General features: G+C 33.0%; 2 protein-coding genes and 1 pseudogene across 3 annotated transcripts; 2 read left to right on the forward strand and 1 right to left on the reverse strand.

The window, feature by feature from the left end:
• Positions 1–312: 312 nt before the first annotated feature.
• On the reverse strand, positions 313–4,959 carry LOC149487667 (major facilitator superfamily domain-containing protein 12-like). The gene is made up of 8 exons (XM_089696294.1): positions 4,434–4,959; positions 4,152–4,359; positions 3,783–3,867; positions 3,408–3,593; positions 2,728–3,025; positions 2,324–2,474; positions 1,925–2,052; positions 313–595 (listed from the first exon to the last, which is right to left on the reverse strand). Exons 1-8 carry the CDS (start codon positions 4,711–4,713, stop codon positions 537–539), a joined length of 1,395 nt encoding a protein of 464 aa, XP_089552420.1. The 5' UTR covers positions 4,714–4,959; the 3' UTR covers positions 313–536.
• Positions 4,960–7,720: 2,761 nt separating this feature from the next.
• Positions 7,721–9,709, forward strand: PIG-T (phosphatidylinositol glycan anchor biosynthesis class T). Its single transcript, XM_089696233.1, has 3 exons — positions 7,721–8,011; positions 8,096–9,385; positions 9,465–9,709. The coding sequence occupies exons 1-3, from the start codon at positions 7,852–7,854 to the stop codon at positions 9,683–9,685; spliced, it is 1,671 nt and encodes a 556-aa protein (XP_089552359.1). The 5' UTR covers positions 7,721–7,851; the 3' UTR covers positions 9,686–9,709.
• A 2,930-nt stretch (positions 9,710–12,639) lies between these two features.
• LOC149487669 (uncharacterized) lies at positions 12,640–16,413 on the forward strand (annotated as a pseudogene). The gene is made up of 6 exons (XR_016315678.1): positions 12,640–14,152; positions 14,453–14,457; positions 14,734–14,838; positions 15,215–15,392; positions 15,472–15,610; positions 15,684–16,413. The product of XR_016315678.1 is annotated as an uncharacterized LOC149487669 (transcript).
• Positions 16,414–18,479: the final 2,066 nt, after the last annotated feature.

The following is an 18,479-nucleotide window of genomic DNA, read 5'->3' on the forward strand; positions in this document are numbered from 1 at the left end:
GCGGTAGCCGCATCGCAGTGCGCATAGAAATGAATATTACGTACATAATTGTGCTTGCGGTCAGCCGGACGGCTACCCGCATAGTGCGTATACGCTCTAAGGCCTCTTGTACACACGGTTTTTCACTGTGAAAATAGTACATATATGGTAAATTTGCCTTGTGGCGCTCAGTCACCAGTGTTCTACATGGTTCACTAAGAAAGCTTAATTTTCTAGGCAAAAAACAGTATATGTACAAGATCTTAAATGTATTTAACATACAAAGAAATATCTATTTTATATTTATTAGTGTGAAAGAAATGAAACAACTCATAGAAAAATAGGTATGTATTTTCATAATATCACATGTTCATACTATCAAAATAGACGATAAGATTTCTTAAACCTTAATTAATACAAAATATATTTAAATATACTAGTGGCTAATAAGTTTCGAGGGCTTCTTTGCTAAAATTAGTTAAATTCGGAGCCTTTAGCAGATCTCCTAAGGTAGCTGTCTACCAAACTCGTTTTATTTGAGCAAACACAATAAGTTATTATATCTCTGGCCCAGATGGTACTACTTCTTGATCCGAGGCATTTATAGATCCATCATCTGTAAAATAATCAAAGAATTGAATTTTTAAAAGATGTCATAGTTATCATTTTATTTAATAGGATAAGTATAATAAAGGTTACATGTGAATGAGAAGTAAGTCATCACAGCCATAATAATGTATTTTAAGATGTAGAATATATAATTTTAAGACAAAAATATTATATCTATATTAATATTAAGTGTTTGTTTGTTTGAACGCGCTAATCTCGAGAACTACTGGTCTGATTTGAAAAATTCTTTCGGTGTTAGATAGCCCATTCATCGAGGAAGGCTATAGGACACAGGCTATATATTATCTCGCTAAAACAAACAGGAGCGGAGCTCTGCGGGTGGAACCGCGGAGCACAGCTAGTATAGAATATTGCTCAATTAAATAAATCTAATACAGAATAGAATAGTAATATTGCAAAATTAAAATATTCATCTATACTAATATTATAAAGAGGAAAAGTTTGTAAGTATGTATGTATGTATGTATGTATGTATGTATGGTTTTCACGCAAAAACTACTGGACCGATTTCAAAAATTCTTTCACCATTAGAAAGCTGCATCTTTACTGAGCAACATAGGCTATATTGCATTTTCAAAAAAAATAGAGATCCTTACCATAAATGCAATAATGTAACCCAAGGTGTAAAAAAATCCTCAATAAAACTTCTGTCATCGCGTGCGCTGCGGAATCTATTGAAGATAGAACAAAAAATGTTCTACGGTATTATAGAATGGATCAATATCTACAAGAAAGTCCGCGATACCATATGTCCATCTTCAGTAGTTATGTTACTACAACAACTTTTTTACGTTTTCAAAGTAAATAGAAGTGCCGACAGTAATCAAACCATGTTATCCATACACATATATTAATCCTTATCCCATTAAATGATGTTTTATTATAGACTGTTTCAATACCAGCAAAATACTTTTTAAATGAAAAGAATTGGATATTCCATTCAAAAGATATAACGAATTTTTAAAAGTATCAATCTACAGAAAATAGTAGGTATACTGTTCGAGCAGGCCGTAGTGCGGGGGTCACGGAGGAATTCTACCAATATGCGTCTTGACGGAACACAGTGGGGTTTTGGTCGGTAGGAATCCGACATAACCCACGGCCCCTCCCCCGGAGGCCGTGGGTATCTATGAAAGATTTCCCCACTAAAACAAAAATAAAGGCCGTAGTGTGGGACGGGGTAAAGGTGATTTTCATGTGATTAAAAATTAAACCTATAGTCCGACCTATAGACTTAGACTTTTCACAGTAACGATATCGTTATCTATGCGGGTGAAACCGCAGGGCATTGCTAGTTTAATAATAAATTACTTACTCGCAACTATTAATGTATTGTGAGTTAATTTAGGTAGACAAACTGTGAAACATAATCCTAGTAAACATGCTGCGCCGCAAACTATCGACAATGCATAACGGTAATACATTGCACCAGACTGGTCGGCACTGAAAAAGAAACTTTTATGTATTAACTATATACTTACCAAAATTAATTAACTAAAAATTTATTTATAGAACCTCACAAATTCTGAACAAGGTACTAGATCTGTGCTATAGGTGAGCCGTGAGGTTCAATGCAAATAATTGGAAATAACTATGTACTTAATCTTCTTAATAAATATCCATACCTATTTAATACTTGTTAGTTGTTCCCTATTTGCTTAAATGCAGAAAACAAGTTTTAGTGAATAAATAAACTAAATAGAGTACAACTTACTATAGCTGTATCAAAGCTATTGCAATTCCACAAGAGAGCTTATCTGTAAAACTCATTAAACCATATACAAAAGCAGATCCTTGTGTATTTTCGCCAACTAGGTCAGCTGTTAAAGAGAGGCTAGTCACTAGCATTTGTGCACCACCAAATCCTGTAAAATATTATATTAAAAAGTCAAATATGAGTATAATAATATATTTTAAATAAAAATAAAACAGATATGTTATTAATTTCCTATTGCTTTTGAGTTTTATGTTCTAATATACAAAAACAGATAATTTGTTATATTTATAAATAAGTTATCAAAGGGCTGATAGACATAATATGGTTTACTTAATTTATTAATTATATTTGTTTCAATATTGACAGCAGAAAATGATAAACTAATTGTCCTATGTACTAACCTATTAAAACAGCAACAATATAAATGAAATAGACTTTAAAATTATAGTCAGTGTCAAAGTAAATCCACACAAAACCACAAAGGGAAAATGCGGATCCGATAAAATAGCTTAGTTTTCTAGTGATTGATCTTGGCGCCAACCTCTGCACGCCGGCAGCCGCGAGACTCCCGAGGTACATAGCCAATGGCACTACAGCAAGAGAACGAGCAGCTAATCCCAAAGTGCGGTGCAAATATAAGGGAATCAATACTTGAGAAACATTCACAACAAGCCTTGTACACATATAAACACCAGCTACCTAAAATTTTTAGGGATGTTTAGTTTAATATTGAAATGTTAAATGATGAAAGCAATGCTTTTAATGCACAGAGTAAAATGAGAAAACAAAGGTTTTGTCTTTCCAAATTAATGTTTATGTTAGTATAAGTAAGCAGTGCATCTATTTCAATGCTTCTTCAAATGTAGACCTACACAGTTGTTGCATATACTACAGTCTACACAATAAAACATAATATTTAAGGCGTCACATTCCACATCAAAAAAGATAAAATTACAATGTGTTTAATTATGGATATTTTTTAAGGTTGAAAACGTTTATATAAGAACAAAATAATACATAAATTACTACATATTAAAAAATAGCAATTGCATATAAAATTATAAAGCCTCTAAAGAAGTACCTGATATAACAACCATTTTTTAAAAATGCTGCAGTGAAATGTTGCATTTTGAGTGTCTTCTGCTATTGCATATCTAGCTTGTTTTTCTGTTATACTGAAGTGAAATAGTATAGTTGCCAATGTTCCAATGCTTAGAACAATTAACATTATCTGTTTAAATTTCCAGGCATCTCCAGGACCAACTTGCTGAAATTTTAAAATATTTATTATTTACATTACTAGAAGACTATTATAGTATTGCAAAGTATCCATTGAATATTACATAATTCAACAACAAAAGTTAGTGAATTATACTTGCAACAATGAAAAATAATATCTTTAAAATAACCAGACACATTTTATTTGACCAGATTTTTTTCATATATATTTTCATACCTCCTTGTCACATTGTCCAGTGAAATGTAAAATGGCCCATGTTATAAGATACACAAACAAGTTTGAGAAAACAGTAAATCCATATCTGTAATCATAAAAAAAATGTGAATACCTTAAATTTTAGTAAAATTAAAGAAATAATTGTAAATTATTTGTATGGCCTATATTTAATTGTTTGTACTTTGTAGTTGATACAGAAATTAATATTTAATATTCATCAAATGTTATTTGAGTTTAACAAATATCAGCTACTAGTTAAAGCTTAGAAAATGTTCTTATAACATTTGCAATGATTTAACATATTGTAATGTTTTATGTTTTGTTTTTAGTAATATCTATAACTTTTGTATGCAAGATTGTTATACTTAACTTATTGCTGTAAGATGAGTACGGACATGTGGATCTTCAGCTAGTTCTGGTATTAAACTCAAGTGTGATATTTGTACAGCTGCCCATCCAATTTGAAATATTAAAATAAATGATGCATAATAATACATCTGAGCCCACTTATGTGTTAATGAACATCCAATACATTGAGAGAATATAAATGGAAAAGACATAAGTACACATGCTGAACCTGGAACAATTGATTAATTAATTAATCAGGAAGTGATTTAGTTATGATTAATGCAAATTGCAAACCATACATACCAAACAAATGCCAAAGCTTTCTTCTGCCATACCATGCACTTACAGAATTATTTGTGTGATCGGAATGGTATCCAATAAAAGGGGTGGATACAGCATCGACCACTTGTCCAATTAACATTAAATATCCAGCTTGAGAGGCAGTAAATTCAAGCACAAGGTGAAAAAATACTAAGAAGTACGTAAACCATAAACTAGCACATACATCGTTCAATATATGGCCAATTCCATATCCGAGTTGCAGTCTTAAACTCGTCGATATATCAAAAAATTCATTATCCATTGTATAGGTACCAAAACTACCTCCAAAAATAAAAACCACAAAAATGAATCAGCGATACTTTTTACAATAAACAACATAAACAAAAGATGACATTAATACAAATATATCCAATACATTTGTATAAAAGAGTTAATTAAATATATCTTTTGAAACACACGCTTTCAATAAACTTTATACTATTAAAACTATAATTAAAGTTACAAAATATTATTATAATTAACTTGCAGTTTAAAATTCTCACAGCTGACAGCTAAGTATTTGACAAGTATCAGCTGTGCCACAGAGCAAGTAATCTGCGCTCAAGCGTCTTATTTACGGTCCATCTTGACGTACGTCCCGCCAAGGTCATACACGATGCACGACGCAAAACGACAGTGAATAGCGTTGACGTACGTCAATAATTATTATTATTATCTTGTTGGATGTGCACGACCAACTTTTCATCCAGCAAGCACCCCCACCACCGCGAACGTCGTGCAGATGGACAGTGAATAGCGCGGACGTACAGCAGATCAGTGTTGCCAACAGAAATTAATGTAAATACTTGGAAACGTGGCCTATTGATATGATTTTTTTGTGATAACTTAGTGAGTAGTGAGTACATGAGCAAGCAAGAAACAGTTATTTTATATTTTTATGTACACAGGAAATACCCAATTATCATTACTTTTGGATCAACCTAGTACACATGGACAGTTTATATTCAGAAGTTATTATTTTAAAAGAACTCCAAGGCGAATTGTTGAATAACACAGCAAAAGTCCACTGCAGAAAAATGGCAATTTATTTAAAAAAAAAATGTCTTGACGAATTTGTTTGTTTAAAAAAATGATTAGCTATATACTCTCTGTTCCCGCCACTTCAGCATTTACTGAAAGAGTCTTTTCGGTCATGAATGTGAAGTGGCGGGAAGAGAGAAACCGAGCTTCATTAAAAATTAATTAAAAATGAGCTCTTGAAATATATAAATTTAGATTTGGAATGTTTGGATTCATATAATTCATTTAAAAATAATGAAAAGTTTTTAGGTACTGCTAAAAGAACAAAAAAATACATTTTTAAAAATATTTATTTACTCTTTATTTACCTCCTTTAAAATCAGATTTACTCTATTTCTTCAAATAAAAGTTGGCAACCCTGGCCATGCTTGATGCGCGCACGATCGTCAGTAGGATACATCCAGCACCGCGGCCTTGAGCCGACGTACGTCGGGGATTGACCGTGAATAAGACGCTTCAGCAAATCCTATGCACAGATTATTAAAGATAGTTAAAACATTATATTACTTGCTCTGTGGTTAAAACGTTTATGACCACAGAACAGTAAAGTAGATAGAAGTGTGATGTGGGCGTGGCCCACGTGTCACTTGTAAGGTAAGATCACCTAACTTGCTCTCAGTAATTGTGCGCAGAAAAATATTCGAGTCGGTTGTCAGCTGTCAAACCTTTATTCCATATATTTTATTCATTAATTAGGACGTGTTGTTCGGTATTAGAGTGCAAAAATGATAGCAGACGAAATAATATCAGCAATGGAGACATTTAATACCATCGGTAAGTCTTATTTTTATTTATTTTACATATAATATTTTATGTTATAACTTCGCTTGTAATTTGTCAAAATTGTATACAAATATCTAGTCAAAATGAACCTTAATCCGTAAGAAATTAGTACTATTATAGATTGAACAGCAAACAAGAATTTCTGGAATATTATTGCAATAAACAAACGAATGTCGCTTTAGTGATGCTTGTGGCGCATATCGACAGTATCGATACTTTAGAAAAGACAAACATTATAAATATTAAATTTTATTTTATTTTTCCTTAGCTTTCATTTGTCCAATTTATTTATAGATTTCCCAAAGAGGCTAATTTAAAAGAGAAATGGATAAATGCAACGTGACGAGTTAACTGGATCCCGAGCAGCACTAAGCAGTCTAACAAAGGCCACCGATACAGCAAACCTACGGCAGTTCCAGGATTTAAAATAATGCATATTTTCTGTTTGTATTTTGTAATTATATAGATTAATACTATTCTATTCCGTTTTTTATTTAATAATAATAATATAAAAAGACGTACTTAGTAGTAATAAACATACTCCAAAATGTGACACATTATACTATACTCGTATAATAGAAAGAAAAAAAATACACAAAAAATATTTATTTGTGAATTATCGATATCTCGATATCGATAACAAAGCTGACATCCCTCAGGGCATAGCATCAGATAAATATCAAGTTAATGTCATTAATGTTGAGTGACACAAATTTCAACCTTATCTCTATGTGTTGAGGATCAAAGTTATATCTATCGAAAACTAACGCCCTCTGTTGTGGAGTAGCTGAATGTTTTCGAATTTGGAATTTCTGTGCAATGAGAAACAAAACAGCTAATATACCTAGAGATGTTATACTAAAATAAACCGTAACATGGTGCGTTAGGGTACATAATGAAATGCTGAATTTATAACCTAAGTCAGTTTTTACTCAAATTAAGCTGTCCAATCAAAGGCATAGTTTACTTGTAGTGCACTGTATAACTATCGGTTTAAATGTGTGGGTTTGGCGACACTGGTTTTCATACTAATTATGACATTATAGCACTTCTATTTGTTTTTATTGTTCTGTGAGCTAAAATTTAGATAAATAACAAGCATCTAACCCAATCTAACCACATTGTCCTAAATTTAGTAACTAAATCAAATAATGAATCAAGTGTTTTAGAACCAGTGTGTGCAGAAGTAATTGAAGATAGTTTTACATAATATTGTAAAATCTCATGCTTCCTATTTATTCAAAGAAAGGTCGTAATCTGCGATAAATAATTTCTGCATCACAGTATTGTTCGTTTATCTAAAATATAAGTTCTAAATGAGCTTCTAAATTTTGTGCCTAAATTAAGTGTTGTGTAGCTTTGCCGTGGGACTTTTTTGGTGGCGAGTTCTCTATTATTTACTCTGTGGTCTATACGTCATTTGTCATCACAGGCCACTGTTGTCATTTGTCAATCGCAAAAAAAAGGTTGATGTCTAGTCTTTAAAAAAGTTAAATATAAATATTTACTAATTTACTAGTAACAAATGTAATGTTTTAGATTGTATTTAGTCTAGTTGTGAACTTAAAACTAAAAAATGACGAATCCTTTCTTTCTCTGCTTTACCTTATTTTTATCTACCCAAATATTCTGTGTTACCGGTGATGTTTTTAAAGAAGAAATATTCATTAAACCCTTACTTCCCATTCATTTATATGTTAATTTTCAATTCATCACACAAGTAACTGGTGGCGCTTGTAAGTTATTTTTACATTGATTATAATATTTACACTTGTTTTTGTCTCGTTACTAATTTGAAATTTCACATTGTTTATTTCCAGCTGAGCATTCTCATTTAGCCCCACGTTCACTACGAGAAATTATGTCTCATTATCAAGTTGAAGAGTTACATTTAACTTTAACTGAAGGTCAATGGAGACATAAACAATGGGGATATCCAGTCCTGGATGCCGCACCTGGTGCAGAACTATATGCATGGTTTTCTCCAAATGTTTCAAATATAGATGATCAATTTAAGAAATTGAGTTCTACTCTTTCTGGTCTTTTTTGTGCTTCACTAAATTTTATAGACAATCACAATACAATATCACCACAAATGGCTTTGTGGCCTCTAGGAGCCATGCATACAAATATTAATAGTACAGCATATTTGAGATATGCTTCACTACCCAGAGAAATAGTATGCACTGAAAACTTAACTCCTTGGAAAAAATTACTGCCGTGTGAATCTAGTCATGGATTTGCAGCACTTTTAAATTCAAGGCTAATTCATAATACAAATTATCATTCTATAGGAATCCATGTGAGAAAAACATGCCAGAATGAGGATTGTACTGAACATAATTTGGAGATAAAACAAACTGTTTCTCTTGTGTATGACTTTAAAATAATTAATAATGTAAATTGGTCATTCAAATCACTATTTGGACAAGGGCTATTCGGGGCATGCCCCATGTCCACATCAAGCAAAATCTATGTTGATATAACATCAAATGTAACAGAACCATTTAAACTATCACCCACACCAAATAGTATAGTTCAGTCAAGCAGGGGTGGAAGTGAAACCATATTTGCAATATATGAAATAAAACATGACACACCAATGATAAACATTGGTGCAAAATATGGAATACACACTAAATTTTTAGTACCAGTACCACCACCTCTACATTTTAATAGATATGTCCTGGGATATGGAAAGGAGTTTGGTGGGATAGTAACTGAAATTGTAAATAACTATTGGGCACCAATTGATATTGTATTATTAGAGAATGCCCCGTGGTGGCTGCCAATACAATTGAGCACACTTAGAGTTAATGGAGAGGCTGAAAGTAATTTAGTAATGAAACAGTATTATTCCCCAGGCAGAAGTAGACAGAGGCCATACCACTTGGAATTATTGCTAAGGTTGCCACCCAAATCAACAACAACAGTGACAATTGATTTTGAATTTGTATTCTTAAAATGGCAAGAATATCCACCAGATGCTAATCACGGTTTTTATATAGGGTCTGCAATAATTGCAGCAAATTTACCAACAGCAAAAAATTATACTAGTCTTCCTGTAGACGGTGTGTCTTTTGATTCAGTTTTTAATGCTTCCAAACCATGTAAGTATAAAACAAATTTTACTAATTTAATTTCTTATTATGTTTCATAATGTTATAACTTGATTTTTTATATTTTTAGGGTACTCTGCAGTATTCAGAACCAATGGAGCAATGGTCTCATTACCTACACCTGACTTTAGTATGCCATATAATGTTATTTGTCTTGCATGTACTGTTGTTGCATTGGCATTTGGCCCTCTTCACAACATATGCACCAAAGAATTAGTATTAAAACCAACAGGATCACCTCTATCGTTACGCCAAAAAATTATTAACTTTTTTAAGAAAAAGAAGGATTAGTAATAAATTGATATAAATATACAACAGCATTTTGATTTCAACTTTCTCTACAATAAGAATATTATGCTTTATCACTTACCTATCCCATTTAAAACAATTTTGAAACATCTGTTATAGGTACAAACACCAGCATATTATTCTGTTGGACAGCCTCACATCTATGCTCCATCTGTGCTCACATTACCACACCAAATTAAAAATTTATTTACAAGTTAGTATACCATATAGGGTATATAATATATGTAGCTGTACATACATAAGGCGGCCTTATCGTAACCTTCTTTTTAATTAGCGATCTCTTAGTTTAGATTGTTAGGGATAAAAAAGGTAAAATAAATACGGGTGGCTCTTAAAACTGAAGCAGAGGGAATACAAAAAAATTAAAATACATAAATCTCTGCTGCGTAAATGAATCTTGTTCTGTTACATTGTCACGTATAACTGCAGACTGGATTTTGATGAATTTAGACGTGTAGATAGTAGTAAAATCTGTGGTCTACTCACGGTTTAACACAAGTAAGAGCTAGCGCGCACGAGCAACTTTGTCTCCGCAACTATTTTGTCTCTCCCATCAATTTGTATGGGGAGTTGCGTCGCTACGTGCGCGCACTTTCATACTAGCCCATAGGTGGGAGAGACAAAATAGTTGCGGAGACAAAGTTGCTCGTGCGCGCACTGTCTTACACAACCCACAATCTGTTGACACAATTTGTTGAAGTCGCGATTGAGCGTTCTCTACTCACGATTCATCCAACCCTCAATCTGATTCACAATTCAATTTGTCTGGTTGCTTCCGCGCCGATGCAATTCGCAACATTTTGGGTTACACCCCCAACGTGCCCTCAACTATACTATTGACGACACAATCTGTCGGCTTACTGCAGATTGTGTCAACAGATTGTTGCTGAAATTGAATCGTGAGTAGCTAGACCTTACAAGTGACACGTGGGCCACGCCCACATCACACTTCTATGCCACGCCTGCCCTGCCCTGCCACGCCGTGCCGGCAGTGGGCGCCGGCCCTTACTGTTCTGTGAGTAAAATAGATTTATACGTGCAAAGCCTTTCTGGCCTATAAAAATAACTTCTTTCAATCATAACAAATCTTTGAAGGATTTATGGTGGATCACTAAATAGTGCCTTAGTTCTTCGTAAAGAAATATATTATTATCTGTAGTTCTACAAAATAACCATATATATAGCTAGGTAATAAAATCGTGGGAAAATTACGCCAATCACGCCCCAAGTATTATTTTTAAAAATACTTTGAATATTTTTTAAAATAATACTTCGGGCATGATCTACAATCTAATATAGGCGAATCGAATATAGTTTTTAGAATGTTTGTGTGTTTGTCTGTACTCTGTATTAATGGGCTAAACTTAAAAAAATACTGCATGGATACGTGACTACGTGGGCGAAGCTGCTGGCGGAAGCTAGTTTGAAATATGTGTTGCCGTTTTTAATGTTCCGAACCACAAAACGAAAGGAAAAAACGGAACTCTCATAGATCACTTCGATGTCTGTCTGTCTGTCTGTCTGTAAAGATGATTATTCGACAGAACTCGTGGAGGTCTCTTGAAGTTGTGAAAAAATCAAACTTCTCAATCTAAGCCAACACAATCAAAAGATATTCGTCTGCTAAAAATTTTCGACATTCGCAAGGGAATCAAAACCTACAGGGTATTCCCCGTGAACGAAAAATCTTTTATCTTGGTATCATAAGAAGCAAGGTAACTTCCAATAAAATACTTTTTTTTTATATATATAACTATTTCTGTGATATATTAAAAAAATGCTTGAAGGATGGACTGTCATTTATTAATAATCTTCAATCGTTTTGTAGCACACTGTTCTCATTTTCTTCTTTTATTCAACCTTGGTATACTTGTTACGTATTTGTTAGTAGATAATTATTTTATTATTAATCTGCAAGTAGTTAATTTTAGTGGATATATATACCTATAAATCATATCTTTTACGTCGATGAAATTTTAGACAAGGTGAAAAAAAAATTAGGTAAGGTCAATGGCTAAGGTGTAAAAATGTGTGTTTTAACTTCTAGCTTTTATAAATAGCTGCATGCTTCGTTCGGCTCACTTGAGATAATATATAGCCTAGTTGGGTCTTATGTACCTATGTCCAGGCTAAACTCAAAAAGTATTTCATATATTTACCTAAAATATGGTAGGTACAGAGCTATAATAGCCTATTGGCACCCGAGGAAGGACATAGGATAGGTTTTATTCCGGAAATCCCACGGGAACAGGAACTATGCGGGTTTTTCTTTTACTACGCGGGCGAAGCCGCTTACAGAAAGCTAGAACATATACGGGAAGATATATAAATATTTTTTCTTCATATTTTTGATCTGTTCTAGAATGAGCAACGATAATATGGACAAAGGAGAAAACGTTAAAGAAAAATCAGTGGAAAAGATCTGTAAGTAGTTACAATTATTTAAAATTACACAAATATCCTAGTTACCTAACTAGTTAGTAGTTAACTAAGGTACTTTTAATTTGCTTTAATTTTTTGTAATTTTTTTAGATAATTTAATAAAATGTAAACGATGTAAGCGAAACGTGAAGTGTATGCAAAGAAAGGTTTTGAATATTGGAAAAAATATATATAACCACATTTGCGATCATTGTTTAACTGATTATTTTCTTCATAAAACAAGTAAAACTCGAATACATAAGAAGATTTCTTACAAGAAAAGTACATCAAAAAACTACATTAAAGAAAAGGTTAAATTATGGTTGACAAAGATTATAGAATTGTTGGATAACAATGTGATTTTTATGGATCCCACTTATCCTAGTACTAAATCATCGATAAAAACATCGTGTAGTTATAAAATATCGTTGAAAACTGTCCAGGAACCTAAAATAGACTTTTTGTTTAAAACCACGAAAGATGTGGCATCTTTGGCTGAGGAAAAGCCGGAAAAAATGAATGAATATGGACTGATATATAATGAAGATTCAATAAAAAAGGGAATAATTACTTCTATTGAACTGTTGGCGCCCTCTGAAGACGAACTAACATTATCATCTGAATCAAGTCTCAGAAAGCCGCCGAAGAAATGTAAGCATGAACTACATATTTTGAGAAAAGAAAAGGATAAAGAACATCATTTAACGATACAAAAATTGTGCAGTCACAAAAATCTGTTTCAAAAGAGCGTTAAAAATGATTTAAAGATGCTTGAAGAAAACAATGATAAGTTCTCCAACTTACCAGATGATTCAAGCTCTAAAAACTTTAGAAATATTTGCGGTAAAAGCTCTTCCTCTGATTTTCAAATATCACAGTCTGTAGAAAATTTCAATTCATCATTTTCCAGCCTGAAGGATAGTACTTTTAAGACCAATTTTAGTTTCTTTTTTCCTAAAGAAAAACTTAAAAAACCTGTTAATCGTCAAAGAAGTTCCTCAGAGATTATAAAAGAAATAACCGAAAACTTACTAACTTTGGAATTAGAAAAAACTAAGAAACAAACAGATCAAATAAGTAAATTAGGAGCAGAAAAGAGAAACGACAAATTTCAAAAACAAGTACAAAAATCTGACCTAGAAAAAATAATCCTGCAACCAAGTATAAGGGACAGTTTAAAAAAAGTTTTGCACAAACCAAAAGAAAAAACAAAAGAAAAACATAATGGTACATCCACACGCGCCAAGGATCCACTTGATGCAAGAAAAAATGAGAGTGAAATTCAGAAAAGAGATAAAAAGCTTAAAAAAATGGATCAGACATCAAAGGAAAAGGAACAACACACACAGATAAAAAACAAAGAAGTTGAATTGCAGTCCGAAACACAGGAAAAAGACGACTTAGGTTCCGAAACGCCGAACGCAGCCAAAGATACTGCACAAAAAGACAAAGATTTTGGCCTAGACATCATCAAAGCAAAAGAAAAGGACATGAAATTTAGAATGAAAAACAAGGAAAAAGAGAAATCTAAAAATTATAACACTCAAGTGCAACCCACAACCACGGAATTATCTATAAGTAAAGTCAAATTGAGAAAACCATCTACCGACGATTTAGTTCTACAACTAGTAAAAATTAAACATTCCGAAGGTGAACACCGTGTAGTACCGAGACGCTGGTCGGAATTAAATATTTCCCCGCTGATCATAAAAAGACATCAAGGTCATAAATTGCATCAATGCATGCCTGGAACCCGATGTTTATTTTGTGAAGATTCTGAGCTAGAACTCGATATAGATAACATTTTATACAACGAAGAAAAAAAAGAAGAACTAGGCGATGTTATCATAGGCACAAAAATTCAGAAAAACCTTATTCCTAAGAAAAAAATATGTAAGGAAATAGATGTTTATGAACCCTTAATTTTCAATACTAAGTACGAACAAATTCAAGAAGATAATTACGTGAATGAAAAAATCAAGTCTTCAGAACCTCTCAAAAAACAGGTAAGAAGGTGCTAGTCCACAAGTAGTAAGTGTTTCTATTGCAGTCCAGGAATTTTAACAACCAAAAAAAATTTTTTTGTAAAAAACCCGATTGAGACGTACTTACTTACTTATTTAGATATTACCTACTTCGACGAATCGGAGCTTTATAGATTTTTCTATGGTGAGGTACGTGCCATATGATATATAAACATAAGTAATAATAAAATTATGTTACTCCTACAGTCTACAATTGTGTAGTTGTCTTACTCATTGGAGTAAGACGAGAAACAGGGAAAGAATTAAGGTTATAGTGATAGATATTTTTAATAATTTCAGTCAGGAATAGTTATCTTATTAATAACTTATCTTTAATTGTATCAAATGTAGATCCGTTGGTTGTAGGAATTGGTGTATGAATAGGTGTCCTACAGTTCGTTCAGGGTAGGAATCATGATTGATGATTATTATTACCTTATGGCGTATAGATATAGACACTAAATTAATCCAGTGTTGATGATTAATAAAAACAGATTTAATACTGTTGCTGTAAAAATGTTATATAAATGAATTATACCTTTTGATTTTTATACAATTTACCTAGTTAATACCTATATATTATAGCAAGAAAAAGAAGTGACCAAGGGTGTTATGCGATATGCTTTATCAGATCGCTCATTCATCGAAAAAGGCTGGACAATATTACCTACTGAAAAAATTGTACGACAGGTACCTTATTACTCGATATCTATAGGTATGTTAATACAAGAAGCACAAACGTGGATCCGAAAGTCCATTATACCTCGACAATTTAGATATTAGGTATAAACTACGTATATTGACTCATCCATTTAGTATCGCTTTTATTACGCTCAAAATAAATACATAACACTTATATTTTATAATATTTATCGAAGCATGTCCTAAAATACATTTCAACTTATGTATTAATTCCAAAGCGTCTTTAATACAACAGGAATAAAATATCTACAAGAAAATGTTCTCGGACAAAAAATGCAAACCATTCATATTTACCTCACAGCTATCAATGCAACGTTTAGGTATAGGCAAAATTCATTACTGATGTCGAATATTTATAACACAGATGAATGTATATCGTATGAAACCCGCAAATCCGGAATTTAATTGGTTTGAATACAACAAGAACAAAAAATTAGTGCTGTATGACACTGGAGAGAAACTAGCAGAAATTGATGATAATGGTAAAGGACACTGGTTTTATAGAAATGGATGTAAGGCGCTGGATTATTATGATGCGGAAGGTAATTTAATTAATGACTTATCTATAATTCTATATTCTAAATCCAATATATTCAATCATAATTATTATTATCTTTATAGAAATGCATGCTCAGCAAAGATATGTCATATACAGCAACGGGGAACCCGATGACCGTGGGCGATCACGGCCCCTAACAATTTTAGCCATGTTTGATTATTTAGGAAATGGTATTGTTTTCGATCACAAAGGAAAAATAAGGTACGTTTTTACAAAGTTTTAGATTTGATAGGTAGTTTTGTAAGTAAATTTACGTTGAATGTTTTATTTTAAGGCTTAAATATAACCAAACAGAAGGAGTCGTATTAGATCGGAACATTGGGCCAGTTTCTCATTGGAAATGGCATACATTAAACGATCCTCCTGTTTTACAACAAATTTTGATTGATACTCATTTGACCCATAAAGATCCTGATATTCTAAAATTCAGTGGACCTGGAGATGATATTCCGCGACATGAAAATGAAGAAATGGTAGCAATCGAATTCGATAATTTTATAAAAGAAAAAGGCAAAAAGTTGTCACAAAATTTTGAACCATTTCAAATAAAAATGAAAGCACTAAAAATTAATGAAAACTTTTCACTGAGGGTTCTCGGACAAGATAAAATTTACCTGACATTCCGAGATGGATCGACAAATTTAAAATTAAATTTAGGTATGATACTGGATCACAAAGAGATCGTGGATACGGACATTGCTGAAGTTGGGGAAGTTTCAAATAGCCTCAAACGTTATCCTGCTCCATCGTCTAGCATAGCTGCTCTGCAGGAGAGCATAGAACAAACAAAGCGTATACAGAGGGCTCGACTAGAACGCGAGCGACGTATACGGCCAAAACAGATCTATTCTAGTGCAGATAGACTCATATCCGGCGTATCAAAACCTTTGCGAAAGCCAGTCCTCCCGGTGCATTCACACGCAACAACAAATACAACAGAATCCCAGTGTAGGTGTAGAAAACCTTCTCTTAAAAATTTGTATTATGACACTCGTTTAATTTAGTAGTAATTTATTTTGTAAAATCGTTAATTATAATTTTTATCTTGTTGTTCTATAAGGTGTATTTATAAGTTTTTGAAATATAAGTTATAGGACCCATTATTTGTAGTTTTATTTATGGGACACAAGACTGAGACACTTGAAGATTTTAGGTATTAAACCAAGGATACAAAATATAATAAAGTACAACATATAACTTTAACTAAATATCTTTTCGACCGAATTTCGGCCATATTCTATAACAGCCTTTCCCAACCTTTTCCTAAGGTGGACCCATAGAAATCTAAATAACAAGACACATAGAAGTGCTATAATGTCATAATTCGTATGAAAACCGCTGTCGCCAAAATCAACACATTCAAACCGAAAGCTAAACAGTACACACAAGTAAAATATGCCTTTTATTGGACAGCTTGATTTTAGTGAAAACTAACTTATCTATTAAATTAAGCTTTTGAATATGTATCCTAACGCACGAATTTACGGTTTATTTTAGAATAACATCCCTAAGTATATGAGACTTTTTGCTCCAATACGAACAAACGTGATAATAAGAATGGTCGACTGTGTCATTCATTGTTATTTCGATTACTATGGTGACACTCGTAATACTTGTAAATATTCTATAATTTTAAGGAAAAACGGCATTATTTCTAAAAAAAAATATTTTCCGATGAAATATTATTCCTTTATAAGTATAATTACAACTTGTGGAAGAATTTCCGCAATGGGAATTGCTGAAACACACTATGTATACACTCATACGTCTCCAGAGCAACTGAACAGTGACGAATGCACTGGTGATGTGCAAATCACCTGAGTGGCGACAAGGTCACGCACGCTTACGACTTCTAGTGTCTTGTTATTTAGATTTCTATGGGTGGACCCCTAGTGCCACTTTATCATGATCCGGACCTCCCAAAAAACTAATTCGCATAAGACAATCTATATTATTTTAAAAATTGATTGATTTCTTGCAGTGTTTTTGAATGAAATAGCTTAGATAAATTATTCCATCTTAAAACTGAGAAATACAAATCCGGCCATCAGAATAGTCCGGTCACTAAGGCTTTCGGAATTTTCTTGATTTGTCTGCGGACCCCCTGGGATATGCTCGAGGACTGGGGACCCCTAGGAGTCCGCGGACCCCAAGTTGGGAAACACTGTTCTATAAGGAATATAAACAGTGAAATATGCTTACCACAAACCAACGAGACTGTCAAAAGTTTGAGAATAAATACTCTAATCACGAAATCTCAAAAACGTATAAAGGTGAAATTTGGTAGGAAGCTAATTTAGACGTTCCTTAAGAACCATGCATCAAAGGCGTCTAGCCATAGGACCTTCATCAGTTCAAAGTCCTTCATTTTTTAAAAAAGCTCCTTCACCCGCGCTTCATACCAAAAAGGTACAACTATTATATCCTTACTAATCCTTACAATATCATTATTATGCTATAATAACATTATAAAAACGAAATTAACTCTGTCTACCCCTTCTTCACGCCTAAACCACTGATGACTGAACCGATTTGGATGAAATTTGGTACAAAGATTGTCTCTATAATAAAAATGAATCGCTAACTGAATGTGTTAGTAATCGCAAAACTCGAGAACGTCTGAACCGATTTCGGTAATTCTTTTTTTTTATAAATTATTCCTTGTAAGTTGAAGTACCAGGATAGAAAACGTAATCATGTGCCACGGTAGAAGCAGGAGTGGTCGTGACCACGTCGTAACGGAGAGTTTTTATGGTAAGTATACCTACCAATTTTTTAATTTATGAAGAAGTAGACATTAGAGTGACAAAAAATACTTTTTAGTTTTTACCGTCTTGAAACGTTTCATTCCCATGAGAATTTATTTTGGGCACACGAGCGAAGCTGCGAGCAACATCCCAGTATATATTTTATATTTAAATAAATAAAAAATAATAAATAAAGCCACGGATACACTAGGGGACAAATGGAGCAACATGTTGCGGAACATGTTTCTCAACAAATACGTGGGATGTGCCGAGATACATGTCGCGGAACATTTTGTCGACCACACTTCTCAGTGTTTATAGAA

The sequence above is a fragment of the Colias philodice genome, chromosome 6 (assembly GCF_061535455.1).
Source record: "Colias philodice isolate Cphi_HAF_F1 chromosome 6, ilColPhil1 Martin Lab GWU primary, whole genome shotgun sequence".
NCBI classification, from domain to species: Eukaryota; Metazoa; Arthropoda; class Insecta; order Lepidoptera; family Pieridae; genus Colias; species Colias philodice.

What these genes read in the sequence shown, in the direction of transcription:
- LOC149487667 (XM_089696294.1), bottom strand. Translation starts at nt 4,713, where the DNA reads ATGGATAATGAATTTTTTGATATATCGACGAGTTTAAGACTGCAACTC. An exon ending in ACTCATCTTACAGCAATAAG is followed by an intron (nt 3,868 to 4,151) that starts TTAAGTATAACA and finishes TTATGATTACAG; the next exon opens with ATATGGATTTACTGTTTTCT. An exon ending in CTGGACAATGTGACAAGGAG is followed by an intron (nt 3,594 to 3,782) that starts GTATGAAAATAT and finishes TTAAAATTTCAG; the next exon opens with CAAGTTGGTCCTGGAGATGC.
- PIG-T (XM_089696233.1), top strand. Translation starts at nt 7,852, where the DNA reads ATGACGAATCCTTTCTTTCTCTGCTTTACCTTATTTTTATCTACCCAA. An exon ending in ACAAGTAACTGGTGGCGCTT is followed by an intron (nt 8,012 to 8,095) that starts GTAAGTTATTTT and finishes GTTTATTTCCAG; the next exon opens with CTGAGCATTCTCATTTAGCC. An exon ending in TTTTAATGCTTCCAAACCAT is followed by an intron (nt 9,386 to 9,464) that starts GTAAGTATAAAA and finishes TTATATTTTTAG; the next exon opens with GGTACTCTGCAGTATTCAGA.